Genomic DNA, 15896 nt, shown 5'->3' on the forward strand with positions numbered 1-15896 from the left:
AATACCTCTCCAGTCAGTGAGGGCCTGGCTTCCATGAGCAATGGGGGTTGAGTGGCCACTGGGGTGTAGGTAGGGCTTAGGAAAGAACACAAAGACAACTTAGAAATTCAACATTGCATTTAGCAGGATGAGGTCTGGGTAGGTACAGGACCCTGGGGCCGGCCTTCTGTCCCTTCCATTCAGGCTCCAGATCTGAGCTAGAGGTGGCCTGCAGGCTGTAGGGGATTTTCTGCTTCAGAGAGGTGTGCAGGGTGGCCGCTGTGATTTATCACTGCCACGGGCTTTGTCTCTAGGATGAGGGAGTGAGGGGGTCCCATTTAATAAATCCACAATTTATATTTAATAATAACAGTGACAGTTCAACATGGCCTCTGATTGAGCTGTGTGATTTACTCAGGTGCCCCTGAGACCCTGCTGGTAACTTGTCAGCCTTTGCCTGAGTAATGACTGTCTGCAACTGGAGCCTCCATCTGTGGGCCCTGGGGCTGAGAAATCCCAGGGGAGAGCCCTCCAGGTATCAAGACCCTGGGCATGCAGGTGTAATGGTGGCGTCTGCCATGAAGGTATTGGGGTAGGGGAGAACACATTTGGTGTTAAGCAAATAACTCTTCCCTTTGCCCTTTTGGGGTCACTGGAGACATGGACCAGATCCCCCAGGTTGTTTTGGGTGCTGGAGGATGTAGGGATAAGAATGGCAGGGCTAGGCTTTGAGGAACCTTCTGGCCCTGGTCCCTGGCACTTGACTGGGATGATACCCAACCCCCTTCCTTCAGAGGGAGAAGGGAAGCGTATGGCGTTAAGACACCCACTTGGCTCTGGGCAGTGGGCTCAGCCACTAGCTGAGAGGCTGAGTTCTCAGCCTGGAGCTGGGCAGAGGCCAGGGGCAAAGCAAGAAAGGACTCAGGCACATCCTATGTTCCTTGGCAACAAACATAGCAGCTGCTTCTGGTTTCCCAAGCCTTCCAGGTTTTATGTGTGTTTGTACCTGTGTGCATGTGGACACATGTAGGTATGAGTGTGGTGTGTATATATGTGTGTGCACATAGTATATGGTGCATGTATGTGAGTGTATGGCATGTGTATTTCTCTGTGTGTACATGTGTTTGCACATGTGTGCACATGCACATGTGTGTGCATTTGTGTAGGGGTGTTTTTATGTGTGTTGTGTGAGTTTATGTTGTGTGTGTGTACCTAGTATGTGTGTATGTGAATTTATGGTGTGTGTGTACATGTGTGCTTGTTTGCATACATGTGTGCATTACCTTATGTGTGCATGTGCATATGAGTGTGTTTGCACATGTGTGTGCTGGGTGAGTATGTGTTGTGTGTATACCTAGTATGTATGTGTGTGTGTGTGGTATGTGTGGTGTGTGTGTGGTATGTCTGTTTTGTGTGTACATGTGTGTGCTATGTATGTGTGTACTATGTGTGTGTGTACGTGTGTGTGTTGTGTGAGTGTGTGTTGTGTTTGTGCCACCTGGTGTGTGTGTGTTTGTGTGTGTGTGCATATACTCATGGAGGCCAGAGGTGAGGTTCCTCAGGAGCTGTCCACCTTACTTTTAGAGACCTGGATCTTACTGCTCAGCCTCCTGTCTCCACCTTCCCGGCACTGATTACAGGCATGCATGTCTGTCCAGTTTCCACTTGGGTTCTAGGGACTAACTCAGGGGTCCCTCTGCTTCCCTGGCCAGTGCTTTTCTCTCTGAGCTAACTCCTCAGCCCTGGCCTCAGATCTCTGCATAGGCTGTTTCTGTGGCTTCTCTAGCTCTCAACCCTGTGTGCTCTTTATAAAAGCCTCCAACTCTTACTGATCATAAATCTGGCCCTGCCCCAGCTGTAGATGCTCTTTCTGAGATGGGCTTGGTTCCTAGGCACCCCTGCACTCCTACCTGAGTCTGAGCCCTAGTATAGCAAATGGAAAGAAAGAGGGAGACCGAGGGAGGATGAGGCCAGGAAGAGCCCTGGGGATGCAGGGGGGAGGGGTTGGGGCCTCAGAAGCACTGCAGCATTTGAGGGAAGCTGAGTGGGCCATCCCAGCTGGAAGGACCCACTAGCTGAAGGCTGGGAGACAGCGGGAAGTACAGGCCAAGGGGTGTGTATGGGCAGGGTGGCCAGGTCACCTTGAACCTGCCCTTCTTGGGCAGAGCACCAGAGAGGGTCAGGGCAGTTGTGTTGTATGGAGCCAGCCACTCACTGCCCGCCTTGGGCTTCAGTCTCTTTTGCAGAATTCTCAAACAGTACAGCTGATGCCCACAGCTGCCTGTGTTACAGGCCTCAGACTTCAAAGCACCCTCTTTCCCTGGGGTAACTGAGGGACAGCACTCTCTTATGAAACCTGGCATGTTGCTGTCCAGGATGGCTTTTTGGGACAGAGTGAAGGCATTTTACTCACTGGGTGACCTCCCTAGCCTCCTGAAGTAAACTTTCGGGAACGAAACTGTGAGTGAAACAGCCTTTTCCCAAGCCTCAGTTTTGTAAAGTGTAAAATGGAGATGCTGGCAGGATACTGTGCAGAGGGTTAGAAGGAGGGAGAGGGGAGCAAATGTGGGGACACAGCACAGCCCATGCTGAGTTCCCAGAACCTGGAGTAGAGCTTGCTCTCTTTTTCTGCAAGGTTGGGCAAACAGCTTCGCTGCAGAGCTGAGCTTGGGAAAGGAGACTTCAGCTCACTTGTTCTCTGGGGATCTATGGGCTTCTATCTTCTCTGTGCTTAGAAGCCTCGGGGTGCAGGGAAATAAGGTAAAGTTAATTAAAGAGCTTGGGCTCCCACAACCCGATGATGTTGATGAGAGCCCTGGGCTGCCTGGTGGCCAGGTCATCTCTTCAGGAGAGGCTGCGGATCCCACCACACTCCCAGCCTTCCCCCTCTTCCTTTCTCTCAAACTCTTTGACTTAGCCTTTGTAACATTATGACATTTATAAAGTGTGCGTGTGTGTGCGTGCGTGTGTGTGTGTGTGTGTGTGCGTGCATGAGAGAGAGATGTGTGGGAGAATACATGGATTTGTTTGGTTTGTCTGAGTTCCCATGTGCACTGGTAGGTAGTCCAGCGCTGATTGGCAATTGGCTGCTTGTGGTCCAGTCAGTATTGTTAGGGTGGGCAGAGATCAGGGATGGGTCCCCCTCCCTCCTGTTAGATTGCCTTGGAGAGGAGGTGCTGGGAGTCCCAGAGGACATAGGAAAGGTGAGAATGCAGGGAGATTTGCCTTCCAGATCTGTTTACGTACTGCCTCTGTCTGGAAACTTCCAGGAACCCAGAGCAGGTTAGGCCCTCCCTTTCTGTTTTTCAGTCCTTCCATTGCTCTGTTACAACTGGGGGTTGCAGGGTTGAAGTCTAGTCAAATGTGTAGCTTCCTGCACTTTATGGACTACTGATGGGTGGGGCCCTAGCTTGCTCATCCCTCTGCTCTCACTGGCCTCATAGGCAGGTACCTGCTAGGTACTCAGTACTTGTACTAATTGAACACTTTGGAATGGGTGGATGGAGAGAGATGAGAGCCCAGCACCTTCCTGGCTGACTATCATCGGACTCATTTGGTAAATCTCTCCATCTTTCCAGTCAGCCTAGCTTCAAGCTGCCAAGGCTCTGTCTTGGCTTAACAACCCCCAAAGGGGGGACCAAGGGTGCTCCCCACTGTGGTGCCTCAGAGATGGGGGAGAGGCTGGTGTGGCACCTCTACCTGCTGCAGATCCAGCTTGAGGAGGCATCATGCACATTAGCATGCTGAACCCATGTCTCTCATAAGGTGTTAATTAAATTTCTTCGAAGTATATTGTCTGAAAAAAAAAGGATAATTAGAAAGATGTCTTTAAAAGTATTTATGTAACTGATACGGTACTGCTTTTGGTTTGACGCATAATTAGATTTAAACACGACTCTTCTAGCAGCATATACTCGTTTGGAGAGGGCTGCTTGTTGAAATGTCATTGCGTTGTTTTTTAAGCGTTGTGAGCCTGGTGAAGTCATTTAGTTGGGGATGTGGCACAGTCTGTGAAGAACACTGGGTTGGGGGCTGATGGCAGTGGGTTCTCAGCTGGCTGAGAGGGCTCCTGGGAACATAGATAGAGCTTATTTAGCAATATTCTTTTAATTTCGGGACTGTTCTTGTCCAGGGAGGTACAAACCCAGACCATGGTTTCTGCTTGTGTCTAAATGACAGTGTCAGAGCTGGGCTCAGGGACCTGGTTGTTTGGACTGCAGTGGTGTTGCTTTACACAATCCCAGAAGGCTCTTGGTGTCAAAATGATCATACTGTCTTGGTCCCTGGAAGTCACCTGTGTTTTGGGGCCCCTCCTGTGCTGTTTTCCTTGGCATTGTGGCTTCTTCCGACTTTTGTGCTGAATGCTGAGCTCAGGGCCAGTTCTCCTGAATGGACTGGAGATTTCAGACCACTCAGCGCCAGTGGGGCAATAGTGCCCCCCAGGGGTGAAAGCTGGTTTTGAGACTTTGGGAAAAAAAAAAATCTGACTTCTAGACAAAGCCTAGAGAGCTAGCTAGCATGGGGAGATGGAGTGCTTCTGTGATGTTAAAACTCCAAGGCTCAGCAGTGATAGCAAGCTGGGAAATGTTGCTTTAGTCCAGAACAGCTGGGCTCTGATTGCAGGCGCTGCACGTGGGTATGGTGTTCCGGCACCCACAGAGGGCGTCTGAGGTACCCACACTGCTGTGACCAAAACAACAACAACAACAACAAAAACAAAAACAAAAAAGCCCAGACAAAGCAGCATAAGGAAGGTTTCATTTTGGCTTATAGCTGGAAGGTGCAGTCTGCCATGGCTTGGAAGCCATGGTGGCAGGAATATGAGGGAGCTGGTCCCAGCCTTTCCAGTGTCATCAGGGCCAGATGACTGCTAGTGTCCCCTATGTTCAAGGTGAAACCTTTAGGGAAGGGTTTCACAAACTCCCAGGTCTGTGTTTCTACAGTGATCCAAAATTCCATCAAGTTAATAATGACATCATGAGACAGAGGGGAAACTGAGGCACAGGAAACAAGGACAATTTGCTAGACCTCCCAGAAGTCTGGTCATTTGGCTCATGTTCAGATGGGCACTATCTGAGTTGATGTGGCTGGGAGCATGGACTGGCTGTATTTTGGAGACCCACCACCCCACAGGATCATGTCTTTGTGACTCCTGTAACCCACAGCATCTTCTCTCCCTGCAGGGTGGACCCCGTGCCTCATGACGCCCCAAAGCCACCTGGCTACACACGCTTTGTCTGTGTTTCTGACACCCATTCAAGGACAGACCCCATCCAGATGCCCTATGGTGATGTGCTGATCCACGCCGGGGACTTCACGGAGCTGGGGCTCCCCAGCGAGGTGAAGAAGTTCAATGAATGGCTGGGTAGGTCCTGTACCCTGTCCACCACCTTGGGGAGCCTTCCCTGGCCTCTCAGGCTGGGTCTTATACCTTTCTTTCCTCATATCCTGGGCTGTGACTTCCCTTTTGTTTGCCAAAGTCTTTTGTATTGGAGCCCCTCCTAAAGGGACTTGGCTCACATGTGTAAGGTCCACTCATGTGTTCTGTCTTGAGTGCTTGGCATAGGTGCTTTCAAAGCTACTGGTGAATGAATGAATAGCTGAGTTGGTGCATGAAGAATGACTTTTTGACAACAGTGATGCCAGGGCAGGTCCTCTACTCATACACTCATGTCTCAGCCTTCAGTGAGGAGACCCCTTTGCTCTTGGGGTAACAGGGACATCCGGTGGGCACCAGCTGGTGTAGGTGACAGAGCCTGACCCAACAAAGTAATGGGTAGGGCTTTGTCCTGGTGCTTTTCTTTTCCCAAAGATATAAACGAGCAGGACCCCTCCTAGCATTGCCCTCCCCCAACACCTGGGGCAGGGAATTTGCATGCTCTGGAGTCTGTGAAAAAGTCACAATGAGGTGGCTCTGTCTCCCCCTTGGGGAGGGGTGGGCAGATGGATGGCTCCTGAGTAGCCTGGGGCACAGGCCTGCTGTCCTGAAGAGGAAAAGCAGGTATGTTCATCTCCCCCATGGGAGGCCCCAGGGGCCACAGCTTCCAGATTGTCCAATCCTTTGTAGTCTGTGGGTGTGCGCTGCCTGGAGCAGGGGGCCAGCCATGAGGGGGGAGCTGTAGAGAGCGAGAGGCCTGGCTCTGCCAGTGGAGACAAATATTTACAAGCAAGCCTTTTCTTCCACTTGGCAGGCTTGGCACTTTAAATATTGATTTTTCAAATGGGGAATTTTAATCCAGGCTCATTTGGGCTAGAACATGTGAAGGCGAGGATAGGAGAGTGTGTAGCCAAGACCAAGTGACAGCCAGGTGCCTCCCTGGCCATGCTCTGGGATGCTTCCTTCAGGGCTCTCTGTGCCCAGGGTAACTCTTTGTCTCTTCTGATGTGAGTGATGAAAGATGAGTGTTTCCCTCTGGCTGGGTCAGTATCACCACAGGCCAGACACCTACTATGTTCCAAGCCCAGCATGGCTGGTTCTTTTCTTCTCTGCTGTGGTGAAATTATGGCCATAGCTTTGGTGAGATGTTTCTTTGTATATTCTCTTTTGACAGATGAGAATTCATGGCCCTTGCAGTATGGCTCAAATACTTGAGCTGAGTGGTCTATGGGCCTGGATCACCAAGGGACCATGATATGGGGATATGCTGTGGCTTTCTCCAGGGAAGGGAAGTCTTCAAGGGAAACTTGGCTTGGAGGCTTGGGCCTTGACAGAGGAGTTGAGAGTCAGCACAGAGTATGGCCAGATGGTTTGGGGCAAAGCAGGGGACCCTGAAGGCTTCTTTCCACAGGCCTCTCTTCTTGGCTGCCTTGAAGTCTTTGGAGAGGCCAGGGATGTCATTGGGTAGGCTGAGCTGCAGGCTACAGAGCCAGGAGCTGCCCTCTCTATTCTTGACCCAGGGCTAGGAACCAGCCACTTGTTGGAAATGTTATTGGTTGTTAGAGTACCACTCCTGCTGGGAGAAGAGGTTTCTGGGGGCTTAGAGATTCTGGCTGGGATAGTGTGTGTGTGTGTGTGTGTGTGTGTGTGTGTGTGTGTGTGTGTGTGTATAGAGTGCATGTGGATACAGCGTGCATTTTCTGAGTGTTTATTCTGTAGGCTCCTGTGTAGAATCCTCTCCTTCAGTCCTGATGACACCAGGGAGCAGCTATTGTTAGATTCATTTTACAGAGTAGAAAATCAAGGTCTAGGGAAGCAAAGAAACTTGTCCAAGGCCACACAGCTAGTATGTGGCAGAGCTGGGATTCAAACTCAGGCAGTAGGACTCTTCAGTGAGACTCTTCAATGCACCTCTTGTTCTTAGGAGTAGGGTGCATGGCTTCATTGTCTGGGACTGACACCCTGAGTCTGCTTCTGGACTTCAGTTACCCCATTCTGCATGGTGGCCAGGCGCCACTACTGTGCCCACCTCCAAAGGCAGATCAGAGGTTGGCATGGGAGAAACAGTTAAGCTTTGTGCAATGTGAAGTGTGGAGTGCATGTCATGGTTGCTTCTGTGAACTGGTATTTCCATATCAGGGCTCCCTCAGGAAAGGAGCAGGGACTTAGAGGAGAGCGACTTGGCATGAGGTAAGCTGGCAGGGCTGGCTGTAAATGCATGTTTACCTCTCTGCTTCTGAGTGTGGGCATGTGATCGCAATGGTCAACCATCTCCATAGACAGAGGACAGACCAGAAGAAAATGCTCCTTTGACTCATGTCCTGAGGGCCCATAGGAGTGTCAGGTGGGGAGATGGTGATCAATAGAGAAAAGTAGGTATCTTTGGAGGATTGACCTGGGGACCTGGGGTGTGGTAGTGTAGGCCTTGGGCTGGGTGTTTATGGGACACCCTGCAATGACCGACCTTGGACCAGGATGGAGGGTAGATATAGGGTAGAGCGTGCAGAGCTGGGGAAGAGTAGGAGGCAGAGGACATGACTGCCATAGGCCCTGAGGTGGGACAGAAAAAACGAGGGTAGTGTGAGGAGGGCTGGTTAGGAATTGGTGCTGATTCTAAGTGTGATGGAGGTTTATGGGTTTAATGAGGGGAGGGCTCCATGACTTCCCAAGGGCAGATGTGAATAGCAGAGTCAGGGTGGCAGCATCATGGGTAGCTACTTTGGAAGGTTCCAGAATGGATGTCTGGGTCAGGAGAATCATTTCCTTGCTTTCTTCTAGTTCCTTAAAGGAAGCGTGTGCTACTCTGTAGCAGATGCAGCAGAGCCCATGGCTCTAAGACCTGGTCCCCTTGGTGACTGGTGCTGTACATCTGTCCAGGAGGGGTGGGCAGCGTAAGAGAGTCCCACTTGGGTATTCAGTCATCCCGATGCCTCCATGAGATTTTCTCAGCTGTGCCACCTCCCAGGTCCTGGAGCTGAACCCAGGCAACATCTTCCCTACCTGCTGGTCTCAGGGATGGAAGTGAAGTTTCAATCCAGGCCAGTTCCCAATGGACAGGAGATTTAAAAGCTAGCGCAGACTCTCAGTGAGACAGTGAGATCTGCCTAGGGTTGAACAGCCCACCCCATGCTGCCTCTGAGCTGTCAGAATTCAGGGATGCCTGTGTTTCCATTATTACAGGCATCTGTCTGGGTCCTTGGAGGTAAAGGTGGGAGCTGCAGCATCATTCCCTCCCCCGTTTCTTCTGTGACTGTCCCAGTGAGAAGTTAAAAAATGGCTGTGGGCACACCCCCCACTTCTCAGAGTAAAAGGAAAAATGTGAAACTTGCTGAACGGAGCCAAGGAAGTTCCTTCTTCCTCCTCAGGCAATGGTGTGATCACCAGGCAGCAGAGTCGGCCCCATCCCTCCCCAAGGGCAGGTTGGTTCAGGGATCCCTGAGCGAGAACACCAGGCCGGATTCTGCTGCTGCCAAATGATAAATGATAGACCTATTGGGAAGACGGCTGCTCATTGTTGGACTGCCCAGGATTGGCTCCTGGCTTCCAGCTGGGAATCTACAGTCTGCAGCTTTCACTGGCATTCCCACCTTCAGGTATCAGTCCCTGCATGCCCTAGGGTGGGCAGGGGGCTGAAGGCAGCTCACTTCTTCCCATCCCTCCCTCTAGCCTTTGCTTGGTGCACCCGGCACTTCTCCTTCTGGCCTCTGAGCCTCCTTCCTTTTTGCTTTTCCATCACTTCTTTTGAGCTCTGTCCTGGTCCATGAAGGGTTGTTCCTCTGTTCCTTCCCTCATAACCACCTTAACCACAGACAGTGCCCCAGCTTTTATTCCCCACAGACCAGTGGGATAACTCTAGAGAATTCCACTTTTTCCAGTGCCAGTTCAGAGTCCCCCAGACCACGCCTCCTCACAGGTGTCATTAGGCCTTCAGGCTTGTTTCTACCTTTTTTTTTTTTTTTAGCTCTGCCCCATCCCCATGCGTTATGGGCCAAACTATAACTTGCCATGTAATTAGTGGCCAGTGTCTGCCTATCTGGGCCCAGATGTCTGTCCTCGTAGCCTGTTGGCCTCCCCACTCACCAGTATCACCCTCTGAATTCGTGTGGGGCTGGAAGAGCCAGCCCACCTGGCTCCTTCTTCCTGTGGGCTCCCATGAGCCTCTGAAAGGGCTGGAGATGGAGATCAGGCTAGCTCAGCCAAGGCAGCTTAGCCTTGGGCATGGAAGAAAAGCAGAGTGAGGCCCGTGAAGGGCACAGTGAACCAGCTGATTCAGTTGTATGGCCTGGGGCAGAGGAGGGAGATAGGGTGGGGGTGGGGGACCCTTAATGGAGTGTTTAGAAGTTATAATTAACTTTTCCTGGCACCCTGGCAAAGAACGATAGAGAAGACAATATAAAAGGGGGCCAAGGATTTAGTTAAATAGAGCTCACTCTTCTGCAAGGAAACCCTTAATTAAAATCTGCGAGGGAGGAAGGGGGGGGTGTAGGATTTACTGCAAACCCGGGTCTGTATCTTGCCTCATTTGTAGCATTGCTGAGGCTGTGTTGAAGACTGCACATATTGCCTCCTTGCAGTTCAGATGAGTGAAGGAGCCAGCAAGAATGAGTGGCCCTGCCAAGCCCCTGCAGAGCGGGCACTGCTCGGAGCCTACACCTTCTGATTATTCCTGTCAAAAAGTGTTCCAGATGCTGGTGGAGTTTGATGACCCTCCTTAGCCACCTTTCCCTCACTCCTGATTGGCTCTTTCTGACAGGGTGGCCCCTGTTGGCCCTCACCTCTTTGGAGGCCAATCTTGGGCTTGCATGGGAGGGGCTCCATAGTTCTCAGTGCTGGGGTATCAGGGTGGGCAGGCCTTATGCTGACATATGCATGTCAGGACCCAGAGACCTTGAACCAGTGTGTGGCTCTGTCCTCAGCAGCTGGTTGACCACTCCCAGTTCATCTCAATCATGTGAGAGCCCTGAACTTTCCCAGTGGAACTAGAGTTTCCAGGCCCCCATCCAGGGAAGCTGCATGGGGGTTCACATGCCTTATGCTATGGCCCCAGTGTGGCTTAGTAGGGGGTCTGCCTCTCCCACCTAGCTGTGGGGACAGGCAGGGGTCCTCATTCAGCCCAGTGGATGCATTCCTGGGGTCTGCTATGCTCCCTGATATGAAGATTCAGCAATAATAGCATGGAAGTATTCTTTTGATCCCTGAAGTTGTGACAGGTAACCAAGTGAGAGGGTGGGAAAATTTAGCAATGGACAAAAGACTCCAGTCAACTCAGAGTGAGAGCTGCCTAGTAAGATATTCTGGGAGGGGCCTGAGCTAAGAAAGACCTAGCCATGAACTTCCTGGTGCTGGGAGAAGGAGGAGCTCAGGTACAAAAGCACTTGCAGCCTCAGCTCTGCTGAAGTCATCGCGGGCTTGGGGGGAGGGCTCAGACTATACTCAGGAGCCCCACTGGCTGCAGGGTGGAGATTGAGTACCTCACTGCTGCTGGGCCTGGGGCATTGGAGTTAGTGTTGGCCAGAGGCCATGGTGGCTCAGGCCTGGCAGTGCAGAGGACCAGGGCCAGGGAGGAAAACAATGGCAGGAGTCATGCCCCAAAGGTGTGAGGGGTGGGATTGTTGACCTGGTCCTCATAAGAGAATGAGATGAGATTAAACTCCCATGGGGATTTGTTAGTTAGGAAAAAAAAATCTAATCATGGAGGTGCTTACCCACTCACAGCAGCTGCTTGCATGAGACCTGCTCAATATTAAGCCAGTCAGAGCAAACCTCCATGGGGGAGAGGAGGGCTCCTAAGGCCTGGCTTCATCTGAGCAGCCATTGGCCATTATAGGTGGTTTGGGGGTGGGGGAGCTGATGTTTTTGGGCATGACTACTGGTAGGTTGTAGTTGCTAAGGGGATGGCCCTCACTGTGTGCATCTGGGCAGCACTAATTGAACACAGAGGAATGAATGAGAGAGAAAGAGAGAGAGAGAGAGAGAGAGAGAGAGAGAGAGAGAGAGAGAGAGAGAGAGAGAGAGAGAGAGAGAAAGAAAGATGGAAGGGAGGAAGAAAGGAAGGAAGGAAAAGAAAAAAAGGGAGCACAAATTGGGTCTAGGGGAACTGTAGGGGAACTGTAGTGGTGCTATCATTGAAATACATTTTATACATGTGTGAAGCGCTTAAAGAATAAGCTAAAACAACCAATAAAAAATGTCCAGAGTATTTAGTTTTCTCTTGAAAGCTAACAATGGTTGTTGCTGAGTATGTATACGACCTGGCAAGTGGGTTCTAGTTCATTGTATTGCACATTAGATCAGTGTTCTGACATTTTCAGGAGCCAAGACTTGACCTAAATATTAAATTTTGTTGTAGTTGCCTCTTTTTTTACTTACTTAATGTTTTTCTTTTTAGATTTTTAAAATTTTATTATACTCAATTTTCATGCAAGTATATATAATGTGCTTTTACCACACCTCCTATTTGAAAGAATTATTATTTGGTGTGGAGGGGTATGTGAGGTCACAAGACAACTTGGTGAGATTAGTTTTCCCTTTCCACTTTTATGTGGGTTCTGTGGATCGAACTCAAGTTGCCAGGCTTGCACGGCAAATGCCTTAACCCTGTGAGCCATCGAGGTGGCCTCATTTTCTTTTTGACACTGGGCCTGGTGCCATTTCTGGTGGCTTTTCTCTCAGAGTTTGATGGGGTAGTCACCATCATCAGCGTGAGAAAGACTGACGGATGCCTACTGATATGGGGGTTGGGATTTTTTAAGAATTAATTTTCTATTCTTTATTTAAAAAAAAAAAAAACCCTTACAAAGCCAAACTGTGTTTTAGGGGCTAAAAGGGAGAAAATTAACTTCTAGTAAAGATGAAAGACCTGAGATTGGAAGTTGTAGTGGGCAATTTTGGCTAGCCATAATTACAGTATTTTCATGTTAATGCATAAGCCCCTTGAAAGGTGTGCTTAAGCGCTAATTACCTATTAACAACAGAGTGGCTTCTCAAATGAGATGAGACTCACTGGTGTGTGTGTGTGTGTGGTGGTATGGTTCACTGTGGATTATTTTATATGGTTTTTGTTTTTTTAAGGACCATAGGCTTATATATATATCTTAAGTAACAGCAACAACAATGATAATAATAACATTCAAACAAGACAAATGTATTTCTTTGGAAGCCCTGGGCTGCCTAGGAGTTCTTGCATGGTTTAGGGTTTTAGATGTTGCTTATTGTGTCCCATCTTATGTCAAAGGATTGAGGATGGCTTATAAAACTAATAATGACACAATAAAACACTTTAGTGTTCATGATGGATTAAAAACACTTGGGGTTACGTGGGTCTGTGGGTGGGAAATCGGGGTTTGAGCTTCCTGGGGGCCAAAGTGAAAATGGAAACGTTGGGATGCCAAACCTGTGATGCCTCTCCCCGCAGACACTTCTCCTTTAGCTCTGGGTTCACCCCCAGGTTCCACCTGAGTTTTTCCCTGTGGGAGGACCTCGTCAAAAGATTTTATGTGAATAACCACAGAAGTTTGTTTAGTGTCTTCTAGTGTATAAAACATGTCCCTTTCTGTCAATCATTTTGAGTTTCCTATCCCCCACACCACCCCTGCTTTCTTTTGACTGTTTTAAGTTTCTTTTCCCCTGTGCTGGTTTGGGAATTTTCTTCTTTTTTTTTTGCTTCTTCTACTTGGTTATGTACAGGGGATCTTTATCTCCTCTACGACTCAACAGTAAAGTCAGCCAGTGTCTCCTGTGTCCCCGTGGGCACCTGCATGCCCCTTCCTGCCTCCTCTTGCCATCATCTTGCAGGCATCTTTGCTGCTCAGAGGCTCCTCTTGGTTGTTTTGAAGTCCATGCTGATAGTCACCCTGGGCATTTGTTTTCAGGGTCTGTTACTCAGTTGGCATTTGCTGAGTGAGCACTTTGTATAGGTTGGGCTGACTGCAGACACTGGGATTCAGCAGTGAACTTCTATGAGGCCAGGGGAGATGGCAGAGCATCTCCCCCAGAGCTGTGATAATGCTAGGAGGTCTGGAGCAGAGAGTAGCAGGAGAGGGTAGGGCTCTCACTGAGGTGAAGGCTGAGCAGTGATGTGGATGGATGGGGCCAGAACTGACCCCATCCTGGCTCAGAGGCAGCTGCTCTCTTGGGTCAATATGAGGACTGGGAGATCCACAGAGTGGCTGAGTGAGGTAGGACAAAAGAGTTCAGAGCTTCAGGCAGAAGGCAGTTCGGTGGGCTTGGGCACTGGGTGTTTGGACAGAGGAAAGGTAGCTTGAACAGGTTATGGGACAGTTGGGAGCCCAAGGCTGGAGCTGCTACACATTGGTTGCTGTGCTCCTCCTCCCTCCAGTGTCTATGGAGCACCTCTCTCCCTGACTCCACACTCGGTGCTAGATGCTGCGGGGGACAGTGGCAGGGACCCATGGAGACTCACCCTAGACACATTAAGACAAGAGGATGGAGAGACAGCAGGGAGAGAAGGCATGGCCAGGTTGTTCCAGCTCATTTGCCTCCCAGATGTGGCATGAAGGACAGGTGACTGTCCTCTTCAGTGCTGAGTATACTGCCCTTTTGGCTAGAGGACACAGCATGATCCTGACACATGGCCTGATCTTCCTCTGGCCTTCAGGTTCATCAACACTTGTCAGCTCTTGGTCAGGGAGTGTGTGTTTGTTTTTCTCATGACTATGATAAAACCAGCTTCAGGGAGAAAGGTTTCCTTCTGGCTCATAGTTCCAGGGCTCAGTCCATTGTGGCAGGGAAGCATGGTGGCAGGTGTGTGAGGCATCTGTGTCCGCACTCAAGAAGCAAAGTGATGAAGGCTGGCGCTCAGTTTACCTCTTTTTATTCAGGTCAAGACTCCAGCCTAGGAAATGGCACCACCCATGCCCTCCTCATTTAACCCTCCCTGGATACTGCCTCAAGGAATACTCAGAGTGGTCTCCTAGGTCATTCCGAATTGAGTCAAGTTGGCCATGAAGATGACTAGCCAGCTGCTTGTTCAGTCGGGAAGTGAATCTTGTATGATATGCTTCCTCCTCTGCACAGACACGGAGGGATGTATTTGGATGTGAAATAAGCCTGTGGGCTTTTTAAATGTCAGTTTCATATTGGATCGTATTCCAGAACAGGAATAATCAGGAAGCCAGGAAATCCTGGCCAGTACAGAGCTAAAGTCTTCTGTCCCTGTGCACAGAGCTCTAAAATGCCTGGAAGGTTCTGTTTCTCCTCTCCTACCTCCCTGCACCAGAATCCACACCTGGGCTCAGCATCAGTCTCCTGAGGAGCTCTGGGCTTGGCTTCATCTAGAGAATGTCAGGCAGAGAGGTGGCAGGTGCTGAAGTCTGTTCCCAGCACAGAGCAGCCTCTTCTCACTGACGAGGTTTGCTGTCCTGGTCTAGTCCTTGTGTGAATGTGGATGCAGGTGGGGGTTTGTGTGTGTGTGCGCGTGTGTGTATGTGTTTCTGTGCATGTGTGTTCCTGTGTGTATGTGGTGTGTGTGGGGGGCACGTGTGTGTGTGTGTGTGTGTGTGTGTGTGTGTTTCCTGTGGTGGGGGTGAATGTGCATATATATTTCTGTGTGTGAGCTACATATGTGTGTGGGTGTGTGTGTGGGTATACATGCTTATGGAAGTCAGAGGTCAGCTTCTCCACCTTGGGTTTTGAGACAAGGTCTCACTGCTCCTAGATCTCACTGATCCTCCTAGATGGCTGGCCATGGAGCCCCAGAGATCTCTGCCTCCCAGTACTTCGATTACCAGCGTGTGCCACAATGTCCTGCCCAGCCTCTTCACATGGGCACTGGGGGGTGTCAAATGAGTCCCCACTCTTGTGTATGGTGCACTTTACCAGCAAATCATCCTTATAGTCCTTGTGTTTTTTGTTTTAAGCCTTTAGAAACCTCATTTTTAAAATATTTGTGGTGATGGTAAGGTAGGCAGGTCATAACATTCATGGAGATCAAGGGACGTCCCACAGGAGTCAATTCTCTCTTCTGCCATATGGGTTTTGGGGATCAAAGTCAGATTGCCACCCTTGGCAGCATGCGCCTTTGCCTACTTGGTCATCTCACCCGCTCATGTTTGTTGAAATCAAGTCTTATTATACATAAGGTACAGCCCAGGCTGGTCTCAAGTGTGCCACCCTCCTGCCTCAGTTGGGATCACAGGCATGCATGCACCACTTCCTCAGGCTCTGGCCTTGCATTTGCTTTCATAGTGGCTCATCTCAGACTTCATCATTTGGCTCTCCGCTGGGCATGTTCCCAATGAACTCAAGGTTTCTCATGTCTTACAAGCATCCATAAGACATCAGAGTATCAAGGCCCCAGACTAGCACTTTCCAGAACTTTCTGAGGTGGTAGAAATGCATTATACCCGTGATATCCTTGGGATCCACTAGCCACATGGGAGTAGCAGGAACTTGGAATGCTTGTGTGACTGAGAAACTGAATTTTGTATTTTGTTTGTAATTAATTTGAAATGAAGTGGCCACAGGAGCCTGTGGTTATGCCGTTGGACAACACAGATGAGTTTGGAGGGATGTATGGGTA

The 15896-nt window shown here is 49.9% G+C and overlaps 1 protein-coding gene across 1 annotated transcript in view; it reads left to right on the forward strand.

Annotated features, from left to right (window-relative positions):
- Mpped1 (metallophosphoesterase domain containing 1) overlaps nucleotides 1–15896 on the forward strand; it is a 66758-nt gene that overhangs the window by 13565 nt on the left and 37297 nt on the right. Inside the window, exon 3 of the mRNA XM_051189517.1 lies at nucleotides 5163–5344. Within this exon, the coding sequence (XP_051045474.1) occupies nucleotides 5163–5344 (182 nt within the window). The remainder of the gene's footprint in view (nucleotides 1–5162; nucleotides 5345–15896) is intronic.

Source organism: Phodopus roborovskii, unplaced genomic scaffold (genome assembly GCF_943737965.1).
Source record: "Phodopus roborovskii unplaced genomic scaffold, PHOROB, whole genome shotgun sequence".
Taxonomy (NCBI): Eukaryota; Metazoa; Chordata; class Mammalia; order Rodentia; family Cricetidae; genus Phodopus; species Phodopus roborovskii.